At 42.7% G+C, this 23,507-nt stretch overlaps 1 protein-coding gene across 1 annotated transcript in view; it reads left to right on the plus strand.

Moving 5' to 3' along the window:
* Positions 1–23,507, plus strand: part of Atp8a2 (ATPase phospholipid transporting 8A2) — a 448,432-nt gene that overhangs the window by 75,419 nt on the left and 349,506 nt on the right. The window contains 4 exon segments of the mRNA XM_038310231.1: positions 183–267; positions 1,555–1,694; positions 4,995–5,133; positions 18,996–19,060. Of these exon segments, the coding sequence (XP_038166159.1) occupies positions 183–267; positions 1,555–1,694; positions 4,995–5,133; positions 18,996–19,060 (429 nt within the window).

Consider the following 23,507-nt stretch of genomic DNA (forward strand, 5'->3'; position numbering starts at 1 on the left):
TATTGTTGGGCGCATTTTTGCAAAGCTCACATTTGGCCCAACTGAGAGCTCCACTCTTTGCCCCATCAAGTATTTTCAGGTACATCAGGAAAACACTTACGAAGAAAGCCGTGTTTTGCATGCCCGCTGGCAGATGTCCTCTGGGTTCTGCCCGTCTCAGTGAGTCTTTCCCTCTTTTGCAGGATAACGTAATCTTTGAAAGACTTTCAAAAGACTCAAAGTACATGGAGGAGACATTGTGCCATCTGGAATATTTTGCCACAGAAGGTAAGTAAAAATTTTTGACGCTGAAGCTGAGCTTTCATGTGCCTGTGGCTGCTACATGGGCAAGCAGGCGTGTGTGCCTTTGGACAGATGTGTGCTTCTCATGTAGTACCAATTTGCTTCGCAGGATTGAGTTTCCAGCTGCCTCCTTTGTCCCCTCCCATCTTCTGTGACAGTGAAGAAGCAGGTGGCAGAGTCCAAAATGAATTACCTGTGTTTGACTCTGCTCTTCCCAGGTGGCACGGAAACAGAGGGCAGCTAACCCACAGCATACAGAATCACCACTGTCCCTTTGCCTCGGATACTCTAGGGGTCCGTTCCCTGACCTTCTTGTACTATCACTGGCTTGTCCAGGGCGTTAGCAGATAATTACTCTCATTGCTCACTGTAAGCAGGAAAGGAACTCTCTGGAAACCTTGGGATAATGGTGATGTCAGGTTTTCCGGCTGGTGAATGTGATGACAGAGGCTTAAGCAGTGAGTGTTCCTCTCTGAGTGTAGTGAGCTTCCATGTCTAGACACATGCACACACGCATGGGGACATGACTGCTTAAGGACCCAGCTTCTCCATATCATAGCATGTTAGGCTTCTTATGGATGCCTTAAAATGTGCTTCCTGACTCCTCTGCTTCCAGCTGCCAATGACACACACGCATGTGAGCTGCACAGATTCTATACCTGTCCGCAGCGGGAAATTCACTCACAGGATCTCATACACTCCTAAGTTTATAGTAAGGACAGCTTATGTTAATCTATATGAAAACACAGGGGGGATATGAATTACTTTTCTTAATGCTACTACAAGATACTTGGCAAAAGCCACTTAAGAAACAAGGGGTTTGTTTTGGCTCAGAGTTCGAGGCTGCAGTTCATCATGGGGGGGGTAGGGATGGCGACTGGAGTTGAGGCAGCTTTTCGCGTTGCATCTTAGGAAGCAGAGGGAGATGAGGCTGGTGCTCACCTCTGTCTCTGTGCTGTATTCAGTGTGGGACACAGGGCATGGCCCGTGGAGTGGGTCCATTCAGAGTTAGAATGGACATTCCTCCCTGCACCTAGAAACTCTCCACAGACACGCTCACAGCTGTGTTTCCTAGACGACTCTACATCGTAGCAAGTTAGCAATCCATATTAACTATCACGATAGTCGATTTTCAAATTCCCTTTGTAGACGTGTGAACGCTACATTAGAGGGGCCTGAGAAGCAGGTGACTTTAACTCTTTGGCCCCCTGACATAAAGAGTGTCATGTGATGTGTCCTTCTCGCCACCACTTACCTGCGGCTGTCTTGCAGGCCTGCGGACTCTGTGTGTGGCCTACGCGGATCTTTCTGAGAATGAGTATGAGGAGTGGCTGAAAGTCTACCAAGAGGCCAGCATCATACTGAAGGACAGAGCACAGAGGTTGGAAGAGTGTTATGAGATCATCGAGAAGGTAATTACACGAGTCACAGCGTCTGCCCAGTGAAGGATGGCACACTTCCGAGCAGTCTGGATAAGACTCCGTTTGTTGTCTTGGGATGTTGTTGCTTTCTCTAAGTGTCCCCATGGACCTCAGGTTTTCATCATTCCTTTGCTTTGGGATGTTTCCAGGTTAGGTCTGAAATGTCTAGTCACCCTTAATCACGTATTGATGAAACCTTAACTATCTGGTCAAAACTAGTACTGATGGGCTGAAACGTTGGCTCGTCTATAAAGGGCTTGCCCTGCGAGCACAAGGACCTGAGTTTGATCCCCAGAACCTTTATTTAAAAAACTAAACAAACGAGCAGAGTAGGATGACACCGCTGGGGACCCCCTTACTGGGGAGGTGGGGACCAAAGAGTCTCTGGGACTTGATGATCAGCCGGATTACCTTACGTGACAAGTTCCAAGCCACTGAGAGACCCAGCCTCAAACAAAGGGTAGTGGGAGAATGATACCCGATGAACAACGCCCAAGGCTGTCCTCTGGTCTCTGTGGGTACACACAGCCCTCTCTCTCTCTCTCTCTCTCTCTCTCTCTCTCTCTCTCTCTCTCTCTCTCTCACACACACACACACACACATACACACATGTCAGTATATAAATGTGAACAAGCACACATGCAAAGCATGCACACACATACATATAGAAGCACACACACACAAACTCATTTGCATCAGTATATAAGCACACGAACAAAAACACACATGCAAATCAGCTTTGATGGCTCTGGCTTTGCCTGAGTTTGAACCTAAGATTGGCTCACCTGCTGAGCCCCATGCACAGAGCACTGTGTACGCTGGGTAGACCCTGTATCCGTGGAGAATTTCCACACTCACTCAAATGATGCTCATGCTTTGCTGTTACTGTCCCTTGCTGCCTGCTTTGATTTCCGTCCTGGTGTTTTCTTTTCTGTGTGTTCCACTATGTTGTAATTTTATACTTCTATATATACTTTATAATTTCAATACCCTGAGGTCTGGAAGTTAGATTTCAACCATTTGGGGTCCTGTCAGCAACCTCTGGACTATCCATCTTCTAGTTTCTGTACCTTTGAGGCCATCACTTGCTGTCCTTTCTCATTTCTTTTCTAGCTTTATAATTTCACTTTACTTTTCCATATCCAGTTTCTGCTTGAGTTTTATATTCAGCTGCTTATATCAAGTCATGGAATTGGGGTAGGGGGTAGAACCGAATCTAAGCATCTATCACCCTGCTTTATTGATGGAAATCAGTCACGTTTATCACTTCACTTAAAGGAGACAAGGTCCTGAGCGAGGCAGCATTACTGGTGGAAAAAGCTGTCTAGGATGTCCCACCACAGTTCGCTTGTGGATTACATATTGTCAGATGGCGACGTGACATATACAAAGAACTGTGTGCTTCTGTCACCTTTACCTTTTATGGGTGTGTTTCTGTCCCTGGTTGGCTAGAGGACCAGTTCCTCTGATTGTCTAGGACTCGATTGTTTGGTTATTGGGATACTCTTAAGTTAGGTTACAGTTTCCTTGCATTTCAAGTGATGTTCCTGTTCGTTTCCTTTGCGTAGAGTCCATTTAGGGCCACATTTTATTACCCAAATACAGAGACAAGTACAACGAACAACACTGGAAATATTGAATATTATGTTTATGGTCAGAAAAATGATCAAATGGGTGCCATGCCCATGTAGTGGGCAACCACAGAGCATTTGGGTTTTTCTTTATTTGGATAACCAAACTGAGGTCCTGACTAAGGGGGATGAATAAGTATGAAGGCCCTCTACACAGTCTCTCAGGTGCCTGCCAGACTGCCAGGCATAGTGTAGGCACCTAGGGAGTTTGACACATTGACACTTGTCCTCTGCATGAGTTGACTTTCCTCTTCTTCAAAGAGGATGATGGGGCAGCAGTTCAGAGTTTCCTTGACCTTGAGTTTATTCCACTAACCATTGCATGGTTCTGGGGATGGACGTTGGGGCTGCTTGCTATGTACCATTGTGCTATACTTCTAGCACCCCACTATTGAACTCTTCAGTCACAGGCTTTTAATTCCTATCCTGCCAGATAACTGTCACAATGGGAATCAATTCTTTGATAGGTAAATTTATCTTGCTAATGTCCTCATTCATGTGTTTAGTATCAGGCCAGCCCCCACCTGTTTCCAGATGATGCCCAGGGTCTCAGTTTGCTTTCTGGCACTGTGATACATGCCATAACCAAAGGCACCTTGAAGAGAAAAGGGTTTATCTCAACTCACAGGCTAAAATCTATCATGAAGTGTTGTGTCCAAGCCAGCTTGGGTTCCCAAATCCTGACTAGGACAGTGAGGGGGTGAAAAATGGCAAACACACAGACACATGGACCCAGAAAAGCTGGGATTGGGCAGTCTCAACTCCTGGTTGGAGAAGCCACAGCATCCTGGAAGTGCAATGTGCTTATTATAAAGAGTTGAACAAGGGGAATGGGGTTGTTGCATATAGCTGGTCAGGGAGGCAGGGTTATCACATACAGATAAGGAGACAGGCTTATTGCATACAACTGAACAAGGAGATAGGTTCAGCTAATCTCCATAGGAACATTTCTGTAGGGGAGCAGTCTTCATGCCGTAAACACCCAGGGGAAGAGAAAGCTGTGATAGACATTTTTGCACACACTGTCAACACTTGCACTGGGCCCAGAAGGAAGTAAGTGTTGCCATCCATCCAAGCCTCACCCAGGGAGGGCTTTGTTGTGCCCATGCGCTGAAGCATTGGTCCTTGATGTGACCGTGCCCATGTCAAAGAGTACACATTCAGGATTTCTCTTGTTCCCCACAATGGAGGGAAGTCAGGGTGGGAACTCAAGGGAGGAACTGAAGCAGAGGTCATGGAGGGGTGCTGCTTACATGCTTGCTTCCCTTGGCTTGCTCAGCCTGCTCTCTTATAAAACTTAGGGCCATCTGCCCAGGACTGGCACTGCCTATAGTGAGCTGGGGTCTCCTACTTCAATCATCAATCAATGCAAAAAATGCACCAGAGACCTGCCTACTGGTCAATCTGATGGAGGCATTTTCTTAACTGAGACTTTACTTTCCAGGTGATTCTAGCCTGTGTCAAGTTGATAAAAACTAAGCAGGACACCCAAGTGCCACTGAGTGATTGACGGGAGCGCTTTGAATAGCTCAACATAATCAATGGTTTGCTACTGCTTCACCGTTGAAAGTCATTCGTTGGCAACGATCTTATCAGGGATGTCAGCGTCTCTGCCCTTAAAGATGAACTGTCCTTTAACTGATGCTATTTTCTGATCTAGAATTTACTGTTACTTGGAGCCACAGCCATCGAAGACCGTCTTCAAGCCGGGGTTCCCGAAACCATAGCTACTCTGTTGAAGGCAGAAATTAAAATATGGGTGTTAACAGGAGACAAGCAAGAAACTGCCATCAATATCGGTAATCAATTCTATAAAATTCCAGGTGCTGGTTTCTGTTGTAAAAATGTGTGTCCTTCTACTGTGTTGGCAGTTTACAAATCTCTCTTTTGTTTCAAAGATCCACCAAGACTCCAATGAAATGCTCATATGAGTCTGTTCTGCCTGTTACAAATGTATACACACACATGCACACACACACACGTATGCACATGTACACACTCATGCAAACAAGTCACTGTGGCCTCTTGAAATGAATGAAGCACTTTTAGGTAGAAAAGAGAATTTAAGACTTGGTCATGTAGATTATTTTTGATGGCTTTCTTCCCTGAGTTTTCTTTGACAGATATTCTCAGTAGGTTTACAGGTTTATTGCTACTTTCTGTCATTACAGCCAGTGGGAGTGACTTCACTACCAAGGGGGCCTCTCTAGGGGCTTTTTCACCTTTGTCTTCCCCACCCTTCTTCACAATCTTGCTGCTGAGCATCCCCAGGATGAAGGAAAAGGACTTCAAGTCAGAATGACATTGATCATGACACACATTCTATAGAACTGCTGTGTGATCCAGCTGTACCATTTCTGAGTATATTTCTAGAGGAGAATTAAGTCCGCATACCACAGAGACATGCACATCCATGTTTACAGCTGTGCTAGTGATGGTAGCCCAGATGTGGACCAGCCTCTAGGTGCCCCCCAGCAGATAAATGGGTAAAATGCAGGTGTTGTGTGCGCAGTAACCATAGCCTGTTAAAAAGGAAGTGATGTCATTTTCAGGAAAATGGATAGAACTGGAGTCTTAATATATTAAGCCAAATAAGCCAGCCTCAGAAAGACAAATGCCACATGTGTCTCTAACAGGTGCCATCTCATAGGTATAAGTCTAGATGAACACACACATATGATATGCAGGTTAATGGGGGAATGCAAGGGTGAGGAGGGAGTCTGAAGGGGGAAGCAGGGATGATAAAGAGAGAGTTCAGTACTGCACATGAACGGTGTGAGAACCTAGATGTAAACCTAAGTGTGTATACACGCAGTGCCATGAAAGCTGAAGGGGACTCTATTTGGGGAGTGGAAGGAGGACCCCTTGGGAGGCTGGAGGAGAAAGGTGACGAGGGGCAAAAATGAGCAAAGAACAATAATGTATATGCATGAAAATATCAAAAACCACTATTGGTTGCTTATTGGGTTGTTAAGAAAATTAGATAAAAACCAGATCACATTTAGGCTTAGGAAGGAGTTGAAGCTGCTACTACTTTTTTTTTTTTTTTTTTTTTTTTTTTTTGGTTTTTCGAGACAGGGTTTCCCTGTAGTTTCTACAGCCTGTCCTGGAACTAGCTCTTGTAGACCAGGCTGGCCTCAAACTCAAGCTGCTACTACTTAAAATAAATCTAGCTCCGCTCATTTCAGTTAACGTTAAACCACCTGGCTCTTTAGCTTTATGGCTTCATGAGACCCGGTGTTTTGTAGTAAAGTGAATACATAGGTTTGCAAACCTCGTGGGCTGGAAATGTAACCGGTGGTAGAGAATGCTTGCTTAGTGCACACAAATCCCCAGCACACCAAAAACAAGAAAAAGAAAAAAAATCCAAGAACTATGTCACTTATTTATTCATGGACGTACTCTGTCCTAGCTTATCTTAGAAGAAAGCATGCTAGAAACTCTGACGTCAGCAGCCTGGCCCTCCTCAGGCTAGGTCCTCTGGCCTCTGTGCCTTATGCCAACAGTGGCCCTTTCTTCACACCCTTCTCTTTGGAATCAGCTGTCCCTAGACAACCTCAGCTGCAGACAGCACCTTCCCACGGGGGTGAATTTTATTTAAAAACTAGGCGGATCATTTTCAAAAATTTAATCATGTTTAAAAATTCGAGGTAATTACTAAATATATGCACTTTAGGCTCCCAAACATCTGGTGCTAGACTCGCGAGAGTACAGGAAGTGCTCGTTGAGTCTCTGAGACACCCACAGTTGACTCTGTACATCCGTGCTGCTGTCACTCAAGTGTAGGATTTTGGACAGCAGTGTGGTGACATTTCTCTACTGACCCATTGCTATCACTAGAAAGTAAACCTTCAAGCGTATAGCCCTTTAATGTGCCAGTAACAGTCTCAAATGAAGGGAACATATTTGGTTTATCAGTACCGTTTTTTTTCCTTGCATGTATTTATTTCGGTCCTTCATGCATTATTCCCTCTGTAAGTTTGGTCTTAAGAAGGGTTTTCCTTGCTGCAACCTATGAGCCCCGATCACAGAGGGCAGAACACGTTGACTGCTGCCCTGGCGTGGATGCCTTCTGCCTCTGATGCTGATAAGAAAAATGTGTTGAACTTACTAGGGTCATACATAACCTCCCTCATCTCCCCATATCCTGAGTGAAATGCATCATAGCATGGAAAATGGCAGACGTCAAGCAAGGAGGTGATGATCTTGAAGGAAAGAGTTGATCGTGCTCCCAACGTGAGGAGGAGCCTGGATTCTACCGCAGAGCATCTGGATGTCCATGCACGCAGGCGCGGGACTCCGCCAGCAAACAGGCGCTGGACTAGCGGACAGGAGTCAGAGTTCAGCCTGGATGTGTCCTGTCTGCTCTACGGTATTCTTTCATCCCTAAGAGATCCAGTGGTATCACCCAAGCTGTTTAAGTTACATCAAGGGAACGTCGTTATTTCTCTGGTTAAAACTACCAGGTGTTTTTAAAACAAAAAGAGATGGAATCATTTAAAACTCGAAAGCCAGACGGACGAATAAACATGTTAGGATCCTTTTAAAAAGATTAAAGGCAGGGAGGTAACTAACACAAAACAGTTTTGTACACAGATACAGACCCATCTTAACTGCAGCGGTGGGTAGCGCTGAGTGGTTCTGGGAGTCACAAATGCTTTCTTCCCTCTTGTACGTTCTTAGATTAGCTCCAGAAGGAAGGGCTATATCTGATTTTCACATTCAAAAGGAGGACATTTTGACTAACTGTTGCCCTGCTTGTTGGCCTACCTCTTCATCCCTAGGGACTTCCCACAACTCTAGGCAGCCTGATTGCTAGAGATTTACTGGCACTCTTGCGGAAGGATTTACTGGAAGTATTTTATTTGACCAACAGCTGCTGAAGCAAGCTGTAATTTTTAAACCCTGGATTTCTGCTTCATTTTCGTAGTTTGCAATTTAAGCAAAAATGCTATTTGACAACTGAGGGTCCACAAAGACATGGTGGAGAACCCCCTAACTACTTCCTCCCCAGCGTGGCGGAAGGGGGCAATGAGTAAGTGAGTGACACCTGAGTGACTTTCAAGAGAAAGCTGAAGGCTCCTGAGGAGAAGCAGATTAAGCTGTTTTGTTTCATTTGGAAAATGAAGTCGGGTTTCGCTCAGAAAATTATTCGAGACCACCTGCCCTCAACAGACCTGTGACGTTTAACTCTGTTAACTGTGAGCACCGACCCAAGTTTGCTGCTCTTGATGCTTAACAGTTTTGAATGAAATGAGATCAACTCTTGGAGAAGAGCCAGGTAAAGAAGTCAACCCATACTTGTAAGTTGAGATTTAGCTCTTTAATCTCGGAATCCGTTAGACGGCCAGCCGTCAGGGGCTGAGAGCGACACCCCTGGGGTGACTTCTCACCACGGTTAAAATTAACAGCACGCAACCCAGGCGTTTATCTTCTCACAACCTAAAGCTTTCAGCTCTGCCAAGGAGTGTTCGCCTTTGGAGGGAAAGTGGAGAGAGTAAGCTCACACTCCCAAACACGTCTAAATCTAGATTTCTATGAAGACATGTTTGAAAGATTGGAAAGAATTTATCTATCCTTCCTGATCGTACCTTCTGGGATCGCAGCGACACCAGGCAGCCACCACTGTGATTCAACATGGTGCCAGTCCACAAAAGAGGGTTGTGTTGGAGGTCCTCAGTCGTTTCCCAGAGAATCTGGCCAATGAATGCCTGCGTGTGGATGGATGAAAAGCATTGATAGGCATCGTGACACAAGATGCTCTCATAGGCTACTCCAATACGAACCAGAAGGTCCAGGCAAAGATGTATCATCTAGAGAGCCAAGGAGCAGAGGCCTCCTCCCAGAACCTGGTTACTGGGCACCTTTCCTTCAGATCCTCAGGCTCCCTCGGGAACCCTCGCCCATGGAAGTACGTGCTGAGCTGGCCTTATCTTGTGAGCATCAAGTGCACCAACCTTGTCTATTCTACAAACTGTTGTATTTTTAATTGGGGCTTCTTTATTTATTTTAGGAACTCTTTCGATTTTCTCCTGTTTTTGTTCTTTCACTTATATGTTTCGTTTTCCTCCTGGGATTGGACCCCACATATCCTGGGGTGTTTGACCCAGGCTGAGTTACTTCATCTCTCTGTACTTCGGTTTGACCTTTAAAGCAAATAATGGCCACCTCCAGGTGTAAAGAATTTGCGTGGTACCTTGAGCATCACCCGCTACATTTACTAGTAACTATTGCAGAGCAAGCCAGGCTCACAGTCTGCTACATAGTGAGCGTTTTACCATCCATTCGTACTCGAAAGAGTTCATCCTTGACTCATACCCCAGCTGGGGAATGCTGGTTCCCCAGCTCCATTGCAGAGCGCTGGCAGCTGCTCTAGCCTCACATTGTCAAGAAGTTCAAGTCTTAATTTTTTTTGATCAACAACCACTAAGGTTGGAATGTCTGCCAATATAACTGGTATGTCCTGAACTCACCTGGGAGTGAGGATTTATCTCCTCTGAAGAAACAGGCCATGCATACTCAATAGCAGTCAGAATAGGCACCAAAGCTTGTAACAGTAAGCGTCTACTCATTTTATATGTTAAATACATATGATGAGTTTTTTATTATTTAAAATAAGTTTGTAAGACCATAGGTGTGTAAAAGCCACAATTGATAGGTGACAAAATTCAGGGACATTGAGAGACAAGCTCACATTGCTAACTTTGAAATCAGTTGAGATGAAAATTAATTCTATCATCAAGACTTTAAAATGGAATGAGTACACAGTAGCATTTGGGGTCTTAATCCCACATTCCTAAGAAGAACAACAGATTGAGAACCTGGTATTTATGTTACAGTTGTCTGATAGATGATTATCCCATGCCAGCAAAGAAGCGGCAGCGTTGGGGATCTGAAAAGGTCTCCTCTGAAATCCAGCTTTAAACTGGAATGCCGAAATTTTTAAAATTTTGTCTTTATTAATAATTTCTTCCAGTCCTATCACATTTCCCCTCCCTCTCTCCTCTCTAACATCAAATCCCCCCACCCTCCCCTCCCCTCTTCCCCATCCCCCAATCCACTCCTTTCTCTTCAGAAAAGAGCAGGCCTTGCCCCTTTCTGAATGAAGAAAGAGGAGGGGAGGATGGGCAGGGGTAAATGGGAGGTGTAGGGAGGAGAGGAGGGAGGGGAAAGTCTGGTTGGTATGTAAAATGAAAGAAAAAATGTTAATAAAATCAAATTTAATTAAAAAAGATAAGAAAAGGGCAGGCCTCCCATGTATATCAGCCAGCCACAGCTTATCAAGTTGCAGTAAGACCAGCCACCCCCTCTTCTATTAAGGCCGGATGAGGCAGCCCACTGCTAGGGGTCCCACAAGAAGACTAAGCTGCTCAGCTGTACCATATGTGCAGAGGGCTTAGTGGATCAAAGACTTCAACATAAAACCAGACACACTGAACCTGGTAGAAGAGAAAGTGGGGCAGAGCCTTGAATGCATCGACACAGGAGATAACTTCCTGAACAGAACACCAATTGTGCAGGGACTAAGATCAACAATTAATAAATGGGACCTCATGAAACTGAAAATCTTCTGTAATATAAAGGATGCCGTTGTTTATGCTGCAGAATGGGAAAAGATTTTTTACAAACTCCACATCTGATGGAGGGCTAAAATCCAAAATATACAAAGAACTCAAGAAACTAGATATCAAAAACCAGTCAATACAATTTAAAAATGGGGTACAGATCTAAACAAATAATTCTCAATATAGGAAACTCAAATGATTGAGAAACACTTAAAGAAATGTTCAAAGTCTTTAGCCATCAGGGAAATGCAAATCAAAACTATTTTGAGACTCCATCTTCTATCCATCAGAATGACTAAGATCAATAACACAAGTGACAGCTCGTGTTGGAGCAAGGGGGACACTTCTCCACTGCTGGTGGGAGTGCAAACTTGTATAGCCACTTTGGAAATCAATATGGTGGTTTCTCAGAAAACTGGGAAATCGACATACTTCAAAACCCAGCTCTACCACTCCTGGGCATATCAAAGGATGCTCTACCACCTCACAATGACACCTGTTCAACCATGTTCATAGCAGCTTGTTCCTAATAACCAGAAACCGGAAACAATCTAGATGTCAACATTTTAAACTTAATTAAAAAAAAGAAAGAAAGAAGAGAAAATTTCCAGTTTGCCCACATCTAGTGAGCATGCATAGCTCTGTAGAATGCAGTCTCCATGGGCAAGATGGCCATTTAGCCACATGCTCCACCACTATTGTTCACAAGACATAAATATCCCAGAAATTAATTTGACTAAGTTTATTGCTAATGTAGTATAGAAAAACTATACTTAAAAATAAATTGTTGGTAGACTAGATAGAGTAGAGCATTAGAGTGGGAGTCTTGGGGTTTAAACCCAAGTATCATAAAAATAAGTTATAGGGCTGTTAAAATGGCTTAGTGGGTCAAGGTGCCATTCCTGGTGACTTGAGTTTGATCCCTGGAAGCCACATGATCCATAAAACCAACAATAGTGGAAGGAGAGAAGTGACTCCTGGGAGGTATCCTCTAATGTGTACACACACACACACACACACACACACAGACGCACACACAGACACACACAGACACACACACACAGACACACACGCACACACACACACACGTTAAAAAGTTTTAATTGATTTTTAGTTTTGAAACTGTTATATGTAGAGATGGATGTAGACAAACAATTGCTAAAGAAACCAACAATCCCAAACTTAACAATTACCACCAAAGCTACAAATGAGCCTTTCTGATGTGTCCCACTAAGAAAATGCTGCCAACCAAATTGAACACCCAAATCTATAAGCACCCTGATGTTGTTATAATGTAAACACGGTGTTTACATTAGAGCAGTAAGGTGGCCCCGTGACCTACGTCCTCTACCCCATCTTCACAAGGCAGGTTTTGAGAGAGCTTTGGAATCTCCTTAAATAGGCACTTGTTGCAATAGGAAATATTTCTACACTAGCCCAGAATGGAGGATAATAAAGGTTTATTTATTGGGGTAAACTCACAGAATTGTAGTAATCCATAGTCCTCTGCGTACCCTGGGAACCAGAACTGAATCCAGCAGCCAAGGGGCCCCACACATGCTTTTTGTTTGCGTATATAGTATATGAGACCTTGGCCAAAGTGGGCTGGTATCTTAAAGGCTATTGGTTGAAGGAGTTCCTATAGCACCTCCCTCTTTTGTCTAAATAAGAGAGTCCTAAGCCTAATACAAAACAACATGCAATAAGAATAAATATTAAGTATAAAAATTAGAATTAAAACCAGCATTAACAACTTCAAGCAAAAAGAAAGTGCTAGATGTTTTAATAGTTATCCTAAGGAAGCTAAGTCTTGTATTAGAAATGGCTTGGCTAAGTCATCAGAGGAAAGTACCGCAATTATCTAGTCTTCAACCCCCTCAAAGACCTGAGAAGGGAAATAATATTACCTGAGTAAACAGGAAGTACAGTCAAGCAACTTACAAAAAGACAGACAACCAGTTACCTGGGCAATCACCCAAAATATCATTTGCAATGCTGGAGCAACACAATCAACTTTGGGAGTAACTGACAGATCAGTTTTAGAGGCAGGAAAAATTTAAAAACCATTTTAGCCTGTCTTGGCAAGGTTTGACAGTCTTTTTTTTCTTATATACTGCTTGTCCAGTCTGGAAACCATGCATTTTGTCAGTGGTTGAGGCAGGGGCAGTTCTTTGCCCAAAGGCCAGTTTTGCCAAGAAGAAAACAAGCTCCAAGTGGAGTGTCTTTGGTGCCCAACACTCTCTTGGGAATAGATCAGTGTTGCTAGGAGCAATCCTGTCTCACGTCAACAGAATCCCAAGTTATTTAAATGCCATATTCTATAGTTTTTTTGAAGAGTTTGAAGATTACCTATCAATGCAGAATACAATATCTATGCATCAAAAGAACTTAATTAGTCTAAATATAACAAACATGGACGACTATTGACTTATAATTCTTTTTCTTTTTGACTTATAATTCTTAATACCTATATAACTTAAAGATTAAGGCTTTATATTAAAATATTAAACAATCTTTAAGCAAATGTGTAGCAAATGAGGATAATAACCTCAAAATGTAAACAATGTATAAGTATCTTGATCAGAGGTAGAAATGTATAGTACAGTATGATAAATATATCCTAAAATTGCATCAATATACAAAATATCTTAAGCAGGGGTAAAAACATACATAATACAATATGACAAAATAACTTTGCATAGGTATACAGAAATATTGTAAACAGAAATAGGATCATATTCAATATAACAAATATAATTTGAATTTGTATCAATATACAAAAATCTATACCAATGTAAATTTTCTATAAATAATAACTCATGAGTATTCTCACTGTTACTCACTATTATTGTTAGTGTGAACTTATTCACACTAATCTACCTATCTACCTATTATCCCATCCAATTCCTTAAAAAAAAGAGAGATTCCAGAGCCTACTTAATTTCCACTCCCAATCCTATAACACTTATAACCAACCCCTAATAGATGTCCCTAACCCTGAGGACAAACTTTGTTGAGAGACAGGACATCATCTTCTAGAATCACTTCCAGCTGACATGGGATATTATTTTTATGGGATCCTGTAAAACTAAATTCATGGTTGAGTTTCAAGATTAGTGTCCGGTACAATTGCAGATAGTCTCTGAGTAGTCGGTAGGGTTTTTCTGAAGTTCTTATTTGAAGTTCTGGCCAGAACATTGTAAGAAGGTGCACCATGTTAGCCAGCCAAGTTGGAATCATCTTGAGCAGTTTGTAACCCAAAAGCAATCTTGGTTCTATCAGCATACTGACATCATAACAAGCAGGTGGAATCATTGTTGTGGGGTCCCATCTTTTTTTTTGGAAACTTCAAAGATTAGTGCAGGAAACTTTATTGTTCATTGCAGAAAACTTAAACATTATTTATATAGACATATACTTAATAAAAGGTACCATAGAGACAAAAATAAGTATGGGAAGAAGTAAAATTATTTTTCTAAACTTTTTCTCCCTTCTGTTGCATACCAGGTGGCTCCTGATATGAGACAGAAACTCTGAATTTTTCTTTTAACAGCATGCTTGGATTTAGAGACAGACAGAGCCGTTGTCTAACAACAGCTTTGATTTTTAAGTGAGCCGCGACTGTTGTTACACTGAGAAGTAGAAAGATGTGTATGTTTAGGTAGTGAATTACCCTGCAGAGGATGTGGTGATCCTTTCTGGATAGCTATATTTTCCTCTTTAGGCATCTAAATGTTCAAGGTCTCTCAACTTTTTAAAGTTTCCTGCAAAGACAAGAACAGAACCCTGCCCCAACCCTTATGAGGTTTCCTTACCACCTGTATGGTTGTCACCTCTGTGGATGAGCCGTCATTTCTCTTTCTGAAGAGGTTTCTCTTTTTTAAACCGAATCGTTATTAATTTTGATGGTATCCATAGCCCTTTTTCTCCTGTGGAAACAAGAGTGAAGCCCCTTCCCCAATGTAGCACATCTCCTGGTTTTTATATTTGTCTCCTTCATCATGGCGCATTTGTGAAGGGGAAGATGTGAAGGCACACCATGAGCAGGAGGGATGTTCATCACTTCAGCTCTGTGAATACACACATGACAATCATGAGGGGATCTGGAGCCTGCAGTAAGCACAAGATCACCATCATCTTTTGTTTACAACTCAGTTGAAGAGAAGGGGTGGTTAGATCTTTCCATCACAATGTGTCAGTATCCCCAAAGGGTGGAAAGAGGAAAAGATTGGTTTCTGTGCGCAAAGAGCTAGTATTTATATTTTTTGCTATATTAGATATATTTCCTCTGCTTGGTTGCTTTGTACATATGTATACACACACACACATATACACACATACATAAAATGAGATTTGGTTTTACACACGAGAAAGAAAAAAAGCAGCAAAACTAAGGTTACTTCTTAGGAGGCAATACTGGATAGCATATCTGTCCTCCTTGGGAGCCAGACACTAATGTGATGGACAAACATATATTCAGGTAAACTCTCATATACATAAAACAGTATAATACTAGTCTTAAAATGCTCTTCATGGGTCATTTGGCCCCAATTTCTTAAAAACTCATCATCCAAGGTTTAGAAACAGTGGCTGTAAATAATCCTGCTCACAAACGTGGCCACAAGTTTGGTTGATATGGTGGGTGAGATCTGTTATATCTGTTGACAGATTCTACTATCGACTTCAATCACATTACAAGCCTATGAACACTACTTTCTAAACATTCGGTACAGAAGCACTGATATTAGCCTAGCAGAGAAACGGTGAGATCATTCTACTTCTTCCAAATATAAACGATAAGCAGAGAGGAGCACACCTTTAAAACCAGAACTTTGGAAGCAGAGGCAGGTGGATCTCTGTAATCTTCAGACTGGGCTGGTCTATATAATGAGTTCCAGGTCAGCCAGAGCTACATGAGACCCTATCTAAAAAGCAATTATAAATATTAAATTACTGACAACTCAGGAAAAAAAAAACTAAGAATATCCTAAAAACAGACTGCTTTATCTGGCTAAAATGAATTGAGTGAAAATTAATTTTAATCTCTGTTTTACTTAGCTAACGTCTTTGTTGCAAAAGGAAATATTTCTACACTAGCCCAGAATAATGTTTAATAAAGGTTTATTTATTAGGGGGTAAACTCACAGAATTGGTAGCCATCTGCAGTCCTGTGCGGTATGCTGGGAACCAGAACTGAAGCCAGCAGCCAAAGGGCCCATACACTCCTTTGTTCTGCATATATAGTACATGAGACCATGCCCAAAATGGGCCAGTATCTTAAAGGCTATTGGCTGAAGGAGTTCCAACAGCAGGATCTGAGCAGAAGTCAAGAGCCTGAGACCTGGCACACCTTAGAAAACCTTAATCCTAAATTTAAAAAATCTAGGATTGTAAATTCTAGGCTGGTTTTTCTTTGCTTTGTGTCTAAAAGCCACTTATGAGGAGTACATGTTATGTTTGTCTTTCTGGGTCTGGGTTACCTCACTCAATATGATGTTTTCTAGATCCATTCATTTGCCCACAAATTTCAAGATGTCATTTTTTTCACTGTGTAGTACTCCATTGTGTAAATGTACCACATTTTCCTTATCTATTACTTGGTTGGGGGGCATTTGGGTTGTTTCCAGGTTCTGGCTATGACAAATAATGTTGCTATGAACATAGTTGATCACATGTCCTTGTAGTATGATTGAGCATCCTTTGGATATATACCCAAAAAGGTATTGCTGGATCTTGAGGTAGTTTGCTTTCTAATTTTCTGAGAAATTGCCATACTGACATACAAAGTGGCTGTACCAATTTTCACTCCTACCAGCTATGAAGGAGTATTCCCTTTGCCCCACATCCTCTCCAACATAAGTTATCAATCCCAGAGAACCTAGACAACAGTGAGGACCCTAAGATAAACAGACATGGATCTAATCTGCATGGGAAGTGGAAAAAGACAAGATCTCCTGAGTAAATTGGGAGCATGGGGATCATGGGAGAAGGTAGAAGGGGAGGGGAGAGGAAGGGAAGGAAGCGGAAAAAAATATATAGCTCAATAAAAACAATTTGAAATAAATAAAAAATTCGAAATGCTTCCACATCCAAAACTGATCAGTTTCAGATTTTGAAGCGTTTTGTATTTTAGACTCTTTAATTAGAAATACTCAACCAATAATATTTATGCAAACATTTCAAAATTAAGGCTTGCTTTGAATACACATACTTAAAAATAAGAAAATCTGAAACATATCTAGTCTCAGGCCTGTGGAATAAGGAATGCCCACTTTATACTAGCTTGGTCTTTAAGAGAAATGTTACTTGAGAAGCTCCGAGTTACTTATTTGTGTAATTAATAAACTGTTGGATATGGCTTCAAAATAATGTTGTTATTGAAAGCCATGATATTTGTCTTTGTAATTTGTTGTCTGAGGCACTTTACCAAATATTTCTCTTAAACAAATAACAATCCTGAGTGAAAGTTCTGGTGTCCGTTCCAAAATGAACAAGTGAAAATATTTATTATTTACAAAAAAGCTGAAAATCAACCTACAACAGATTTTCTTGGTCTTACTTTCTGTCTGCTTTGAGTTCTGTTTTGTGTCTGTGATGGGTAGTAGTTTTTTTCTAAGAATCATGACCTCACTAACCCCAGGTTGTTAACTAGGTTTCTTGTACCAGGCTGGATCTCGTTCCTATTAGGTAGACTGTAAGTCCAATCAGACAGCCATTGGTCACTGCTGAGATATAAGCACCATTCTTATACCATTAAAGATAGTTTGCCGTTCTGGTCATTGTTAACGGTTCATTGGCCTCACAGCTAGAGAGGAATGTTGGTTGTGTCGCCCATATGGAAACTTGCATGGTATTTTCTGATCCTATGAAACTAGACTGCAGGAAGGAGGCTTTCGGGTTAGATCCAGTGTGAATCTTCTGAGTCTCGTGTTGGAAGTGTATGGTCTTCAGTGACAGGAACTTAGTTGCCTTCAGCCTCTGAGAGGCAACCGAGGTCAATGGCAGTAGCCTGGATTGTTTGGGGAGTCACTTGGCCTAGCCTGTCCAAAAGTTTTCTCATGCATGGTACTGGAGTTTTTGTTTGACAGTCTATGGCTCTTGCAGGGACTGTTATAGTCCAATATGCATAATTTCACTTTAATATGTAGACATATGCTGTATATATTGCATATAATTTAACTTTAAGTAAATATAAAGTAATACAATTCTCTGAGGCTTTGTCAACCATCCTTAGTGAGAGATAGTTTGATTTGAGAACAAGATTGCTATTGTTGATTCTAATTGAAAATACTCTTGTTTTAAACATCTTTATTTATTTACTTATTTACTTAAAGTTAGGCTCCCTTCGTTAGATGGAGGTTGTGCTGATCTTTTGGCAGGAGCACGATTCCCTTGGTATGCTAGCTAGTATTCCTTGAGACTTCTGAGAATTACCAGCTTTAGTAAGAAAAGGGTTATCTTGCTTGTGCAGTGGCTATGCTAACTAGGAGCATAGATTCCATTCATCTCCGTAATCTGTTTGCTGTTATTTTAGGTAAACCAAAGTTTGTCTTAATGTTATTCCAGAATATCCAGAATAAAGAAAAAAATCCATAGAAAATTGGCAAGTACCTATTTTAGCCATTAGTTATAAAGACCTTTCCAGCTTTGTCTCTTTGCGCTGTTTGCAAGGTCCAAAGTGAGCCTAGGCTCATGTCCCTAGTCCTCTAGCCAATAGTACGAGGTTGACATAAGGGGGAAGTTGTGAGATGAATTTCTGAGCATGTGTGTAACCTCAGCTTCAAGTGGGGCAGAGACAGGACGATGGCTGGGGTTCATTAGCTTCCAGGTCAACTGAGAAAACATGGGCCCCTTATTCAGGGGAAGACCTTGTCTCAAGGAAATGGGAAGAGGGTGGTTGGGGAGGACCCCAGAAACCCCTTTCTGACTTTCACTCAAGTGCATATGGTTGGGTACCGCACACCCGTTTGTGCAAACCCTCACACATACACAAATAAAAATTTAATAAATCTTCAGAAGAGAAGAGAAGTCTCAGTCACTGAATTAGGAATTCCCGGGAAGGATGAAGTTCACGTGCTGTCCCTTCTCCATTTCAGGGTATTCCTGTCGGTTGGTGTCACAGAACATGGCCCTTATCCTATTGAAGGAGGACTCTTTAGACGTAAGTCGTTTGTCAAACATTATATCTGATACAGCTGCAGGAAGTTATTTACTATGATTATTAATCAGTTTAATTTTTGTGGAAGACAATTGTGAAACTACTCTATTTAGTATGTCCTTATGAATGCATGCCATAAAGCCTCATCGCTAAACGTCAAAACGTTGTGGGCTTAGACTATTACCTCCTGGTAATATTATACTCACATAGTCCCAAACATTTTCAATGGGTCGGTTTTGCTCTTGTTTGGCTTTGTTAACTCTGGAGTTTTACATGACATAATGACATCTATTGATTTGCATGAAGTGGTAATGGCTGATTCAAGGGAGGTTCCAAGGGAGGTTCCTAGGGAGGTTCTTTTGGGTAGATGCCTCCCAATACAGCTGATAGTCAAGTTTGGGTAGCTGCTTAGTTTTATGCAGCAATAGGGTTCAGGTGCATTTAATTCCCCAACACCACATGCCAACAGATCGTGGAGAATGGTACACTATGGATAGCAGGGTATTTTTAATAAGTATGTGTGTGTATTCCTGGCTGTGCTGGCTACTTTTATGTTAACTTGACATAAGCTAGAGTCACTGGAGATGAGGAAGCATCAAGGGAGAAAACACCTCCATAAGACTGGACATAGGCAGGGACTTGGTCCTGCCTCAAATGATGTAACAGAGTGTGTTGACTCCCCATGGGAGGCCTCACCCTCTCTGAGGAGTGAATGGGGGTGGGATGGGGAGAAGTTGGGGGACAGGGAGTATCGGAGGGAGAGGGAACTGGGATTGGTATGTAAAATAAGATCGTTTTTTAAAATAAAAAAGTCGATACTCAAAAAAAGATTGGACTGTAGGAAAGCCTCTAAAGCATTTTCTTACTTAGTGATCAATGGGGGAGGGTCCAGCCCATTGTAGATGGGGCTATCCTTGGGCAGGTGGTCCTGGGTTCTACAAGAAAGCAGGCTGACCAAGCCATGAGGAGCAAGGCAGTAAGCAGCACCCCTCCATGGCCTCTGCATCAGCTCCTGCCTCCAGGTTCCTGCTCTGCTTGTCTTGCTGTGCTGACCTCCCTTGGTTGCGAACAGTAATGTGGAAGTGTAAGTCAAATAAACCACCCCCAGTTTGCTTTTGGTCATGGTGTTTCATCACAGCAGTAGTAACCCTGACTAAGACAGACTGGCACCAGCCTAATGGACTATTGCCGTGTTGGTGTTTGGGGAGGATCGTGGAAGGACTTGGGAACTTAGGGCTAGAAAAGTCACTGAGTGTTGAGAGCTCAGTGGGCTGTTCTGAAGGAGCGTGGAAGATAAGAATGCTCAAGGCAGTGCAGATGATAAAGGCCTGACTTATGAAGTCTCAAAGGGAAGAAAATAAAAAAACTCTGCTGGGTCATTTGTGTTTAGAATCTGTAGTGTCTGGTCAGCTGGAGCTGAAGAATCAGCTGTGATTAACAAGAGACCAAATCCACTAAGGTAAAATGTTTGTTTTGCTGGGACAATGGCTGCTGGGCAGCTGGGGTTGGAGAATCTGCCATTAGGAAGAGACCAGCATCACCGAGGTGAGATTTTCGGGGAAATATTTCCTCAGAGTCGGCATATGCAAGCTGTGTTTAGAGGTGGCGAGAGTTGTACTTGGTGCTGGCAGCCAAACTTGGTCGTGTAAGTGTTGGGGGTAAACCCCACTAAACCTCTCAGGGTTCAGAAGGATCGCCACAGTAGGCGAAAACTGGCTAAAGATATCTGAGGATAAATAAAATAAATTTGCTCACATAAGTCATTTTATCATGTCTCATTTACTTCTCCTGTGCTATCTCCAAAGCTTTCTTTATGTTGCCCCTTCGATGTTTCTCACTGTTGCTTGCTTTGCTTCCCATCCCACCTGGTTTCCAGGTTGCATATCCACACAGAGTTAACAATCATGCATTCCACAAAATCCTAAAAATCAGGCGGACCTGACAAGGAGGTGCCTTGTGTCTCAGAGAGGGCGTGGCTGTGAAGCCCGGCTGCAGATACCCGGAGGATTAATTAAGAACCAATACAAAATTCTAAGAAGTCGTTTTCGTGCGCTGACTTCGTTTCTTAAGTGTGACTAGCTAGGCTGGAAGTTTGGGGTTGATTATTGTAGACAAATGCCACCGTGCTGTGGCACTTTTTGAGCACGTTCCCTTCTTTTCCTGGCGGCTGAGAATACAGCGCTGGTAACCATAGTAACCCACAGGCCCCGGGAGAAAGGCAAAGGTGTTTGATTTGCATCCAGCTACCTGACTTACCTGCTGGCACCCAGGTGAGAAGGAATTTCTTTCTCTGGGTCTGGTTTACTGACCCAAGCCTTCTTCCTGTGTCTCTAGGGGTAAAGACACACACAGTTAATTTCCTGGGCTGTGATCTTAGGTTAATTGAAACCAAGGTGAAGGGTAAATACAGAATATTAATAGCTTGTTAGGTTAGAGCAAAGGGACAGTCGGTTACACCTTCCTGGGTCTGCTGCTAGAGAATTCAGGGCCACCCAGACCTGTTTATCAGTGAGGGCAGATATACTCTCTCTCTGCTCAGTGCCTCCTGCTTGGGACTCCTTTCTTGTCAATGAGTCCTGCCAATAAAGATATGAAGAAGTTACCTCAGTGAATGGTTTATACACGGCTGGGATATTTTGGAAGGGAGAAACGTCATGATTTCACAAGATTTCTGCAGAAGTGACTATCCAAAAGACGGGTGTTCCCGAAGCTTTGCAAGTTGGGTTCTCCATGTGGAGTGTCCTCACTCCTGTGGATTTGTCTAGTAGAGCTATCAACAGTACATTCACTGTAAATACTTGTGGACTGTCATCTTGTAAGAGTGCCCCAGGTGGCGTTGGTTTGGAAAATATGAAGCGGCCATGAAGAAGAGTTGAGTCTTACCACTGTGAAAGGCCACTGGAGAAAGTGGAGTCTCAGTAGCAGATAAGACCCAGAACTGAAGGGGTCATGGAGAGAAACTGAGGCTTGGCACCATCAGGAGAGCCTAAGAGAGAGAATTGGCGAACAAAAGTACATCCCAGGTGCAGCAGAAGACCCCAGCATTTTGGAGATGCCAGCACCATGGGATGACCACTAAGAACAGCAGCAGCAGTGGAGTGGAAGCCTTCCAAAGCCTGGAGGACCTGCTGTATGTGCTGCAGAGGGCAGAGCTGGAGAGATGACCTAAGTCCCTTGGAGGAGCCCAGAAAACCATGAGTGAATCCCAAATAATCGGGCATTGAGTTATCTACACATTTGGAGTTTGGTTTTGCTTTGTTCAGATTGTGACTGTGCCTCGGTTATTCCCTCTTGAAGTAAGAAAGTATTACATTTAAATTTGATTTTTACAGAAGTTCACAGCTGAAAAATTTTAAACCTTTAAAAGGGATTTTGGATTTTTTAAAAAGAGGCTGAATATTTTAAAGGGACTGAACTTTTAATGTGTTTCAATTGTTAAGAATGTGGACTTTTAAAGTTCCTTATATTTTTTCACGTGAGGTCTTGAGGGTGAATAAGAAAAGAAAGGTTGTATCTTAGCAATGATGTACTTGTGTGTCACGTTGATAAGGGATCAGTTGTGCTGGCTAGTTGTACGTCCACTTGACACAAGCTAGAGTCTCTGGGGCAGAGGGAACCTCAACTGAGAAAAAGCCTCCATAAGGTTGGGCCATAGACAAACCTGTAGGACATTTTCCTAATTAGTGATTGATGGAGAAGGCCCAGCCACTGTGGGTGGGGCCATCTCTGGGCTGTGGTCCTGGGTTCTATAAGAAAGCAGGCTGAGCAAGCCATGAGGAGTAAGCCAGTAGGCACACCCCTCCATGGCCTCTGCATCAGCTCCTGCCTCCAGGTTCCTGCCCTGCTTGAATTGCTGTCCTGACCTCCTTTGATGATGGGCAGTGCTGTGGAAGTGGAAGCCAAATAAACCCTTCCCTCCCGTGCTTGTTTTTGGTCATGGTGCTTCATCACAGCAGTAGAAACCCTAACAAAAGCCCTGGTGTAAAGCCCCCTGAGAAAGTAACAATGGGGGCTAACTCAAGGGTAACCAAGGACCCTGTAAAGTTGCTTGATATGAAAATATTAGTTGAATATGAGGTTTCATTCCACTGTCCAGACTTCCAGCAGGTTCTGTTGGTATTCACAGTGCCCCTTTCAGGTGGTATATTTAGTACCAATGCTGGGAGCAACGCCTGTGCTGGTTACACTTTTAAAAAGGAGAGAAAGCATGGAGTTTCTGTTGTTGAAAACTTGGGAGACCCCCCTACTGTAAAGACCAGTTCTTTGTACTCCCTTAGAGTCTCATGGGTCAGCAGCTGAGCCCAGGCTCAGTGTGGAGTCCAGGATGTCATGTGTAAGATGCCAGCCTTGCACTGAGTGCTTTAGGGTGCTTCTGCATGAGGCTTGTTCTTGTCTGTGCAAACTTCTAGTCAACCTCTACACCTGGGACAATCAGCTTGCAAAGAGAAAA

Source organism: Arvicola amphibius, chromosome 13 (genome assembly GCF_903992535.2).
Source record: "Arvicola amphibius chromosome 13, mArvAmp1.2, whole genome shotgun sequence".
Lineage (NCBI taxonomy): Eukaryota > Metazoa > Chordata > Mammalia > Rodentia > Cricetidae > Arvicola > Arvicola amphibius.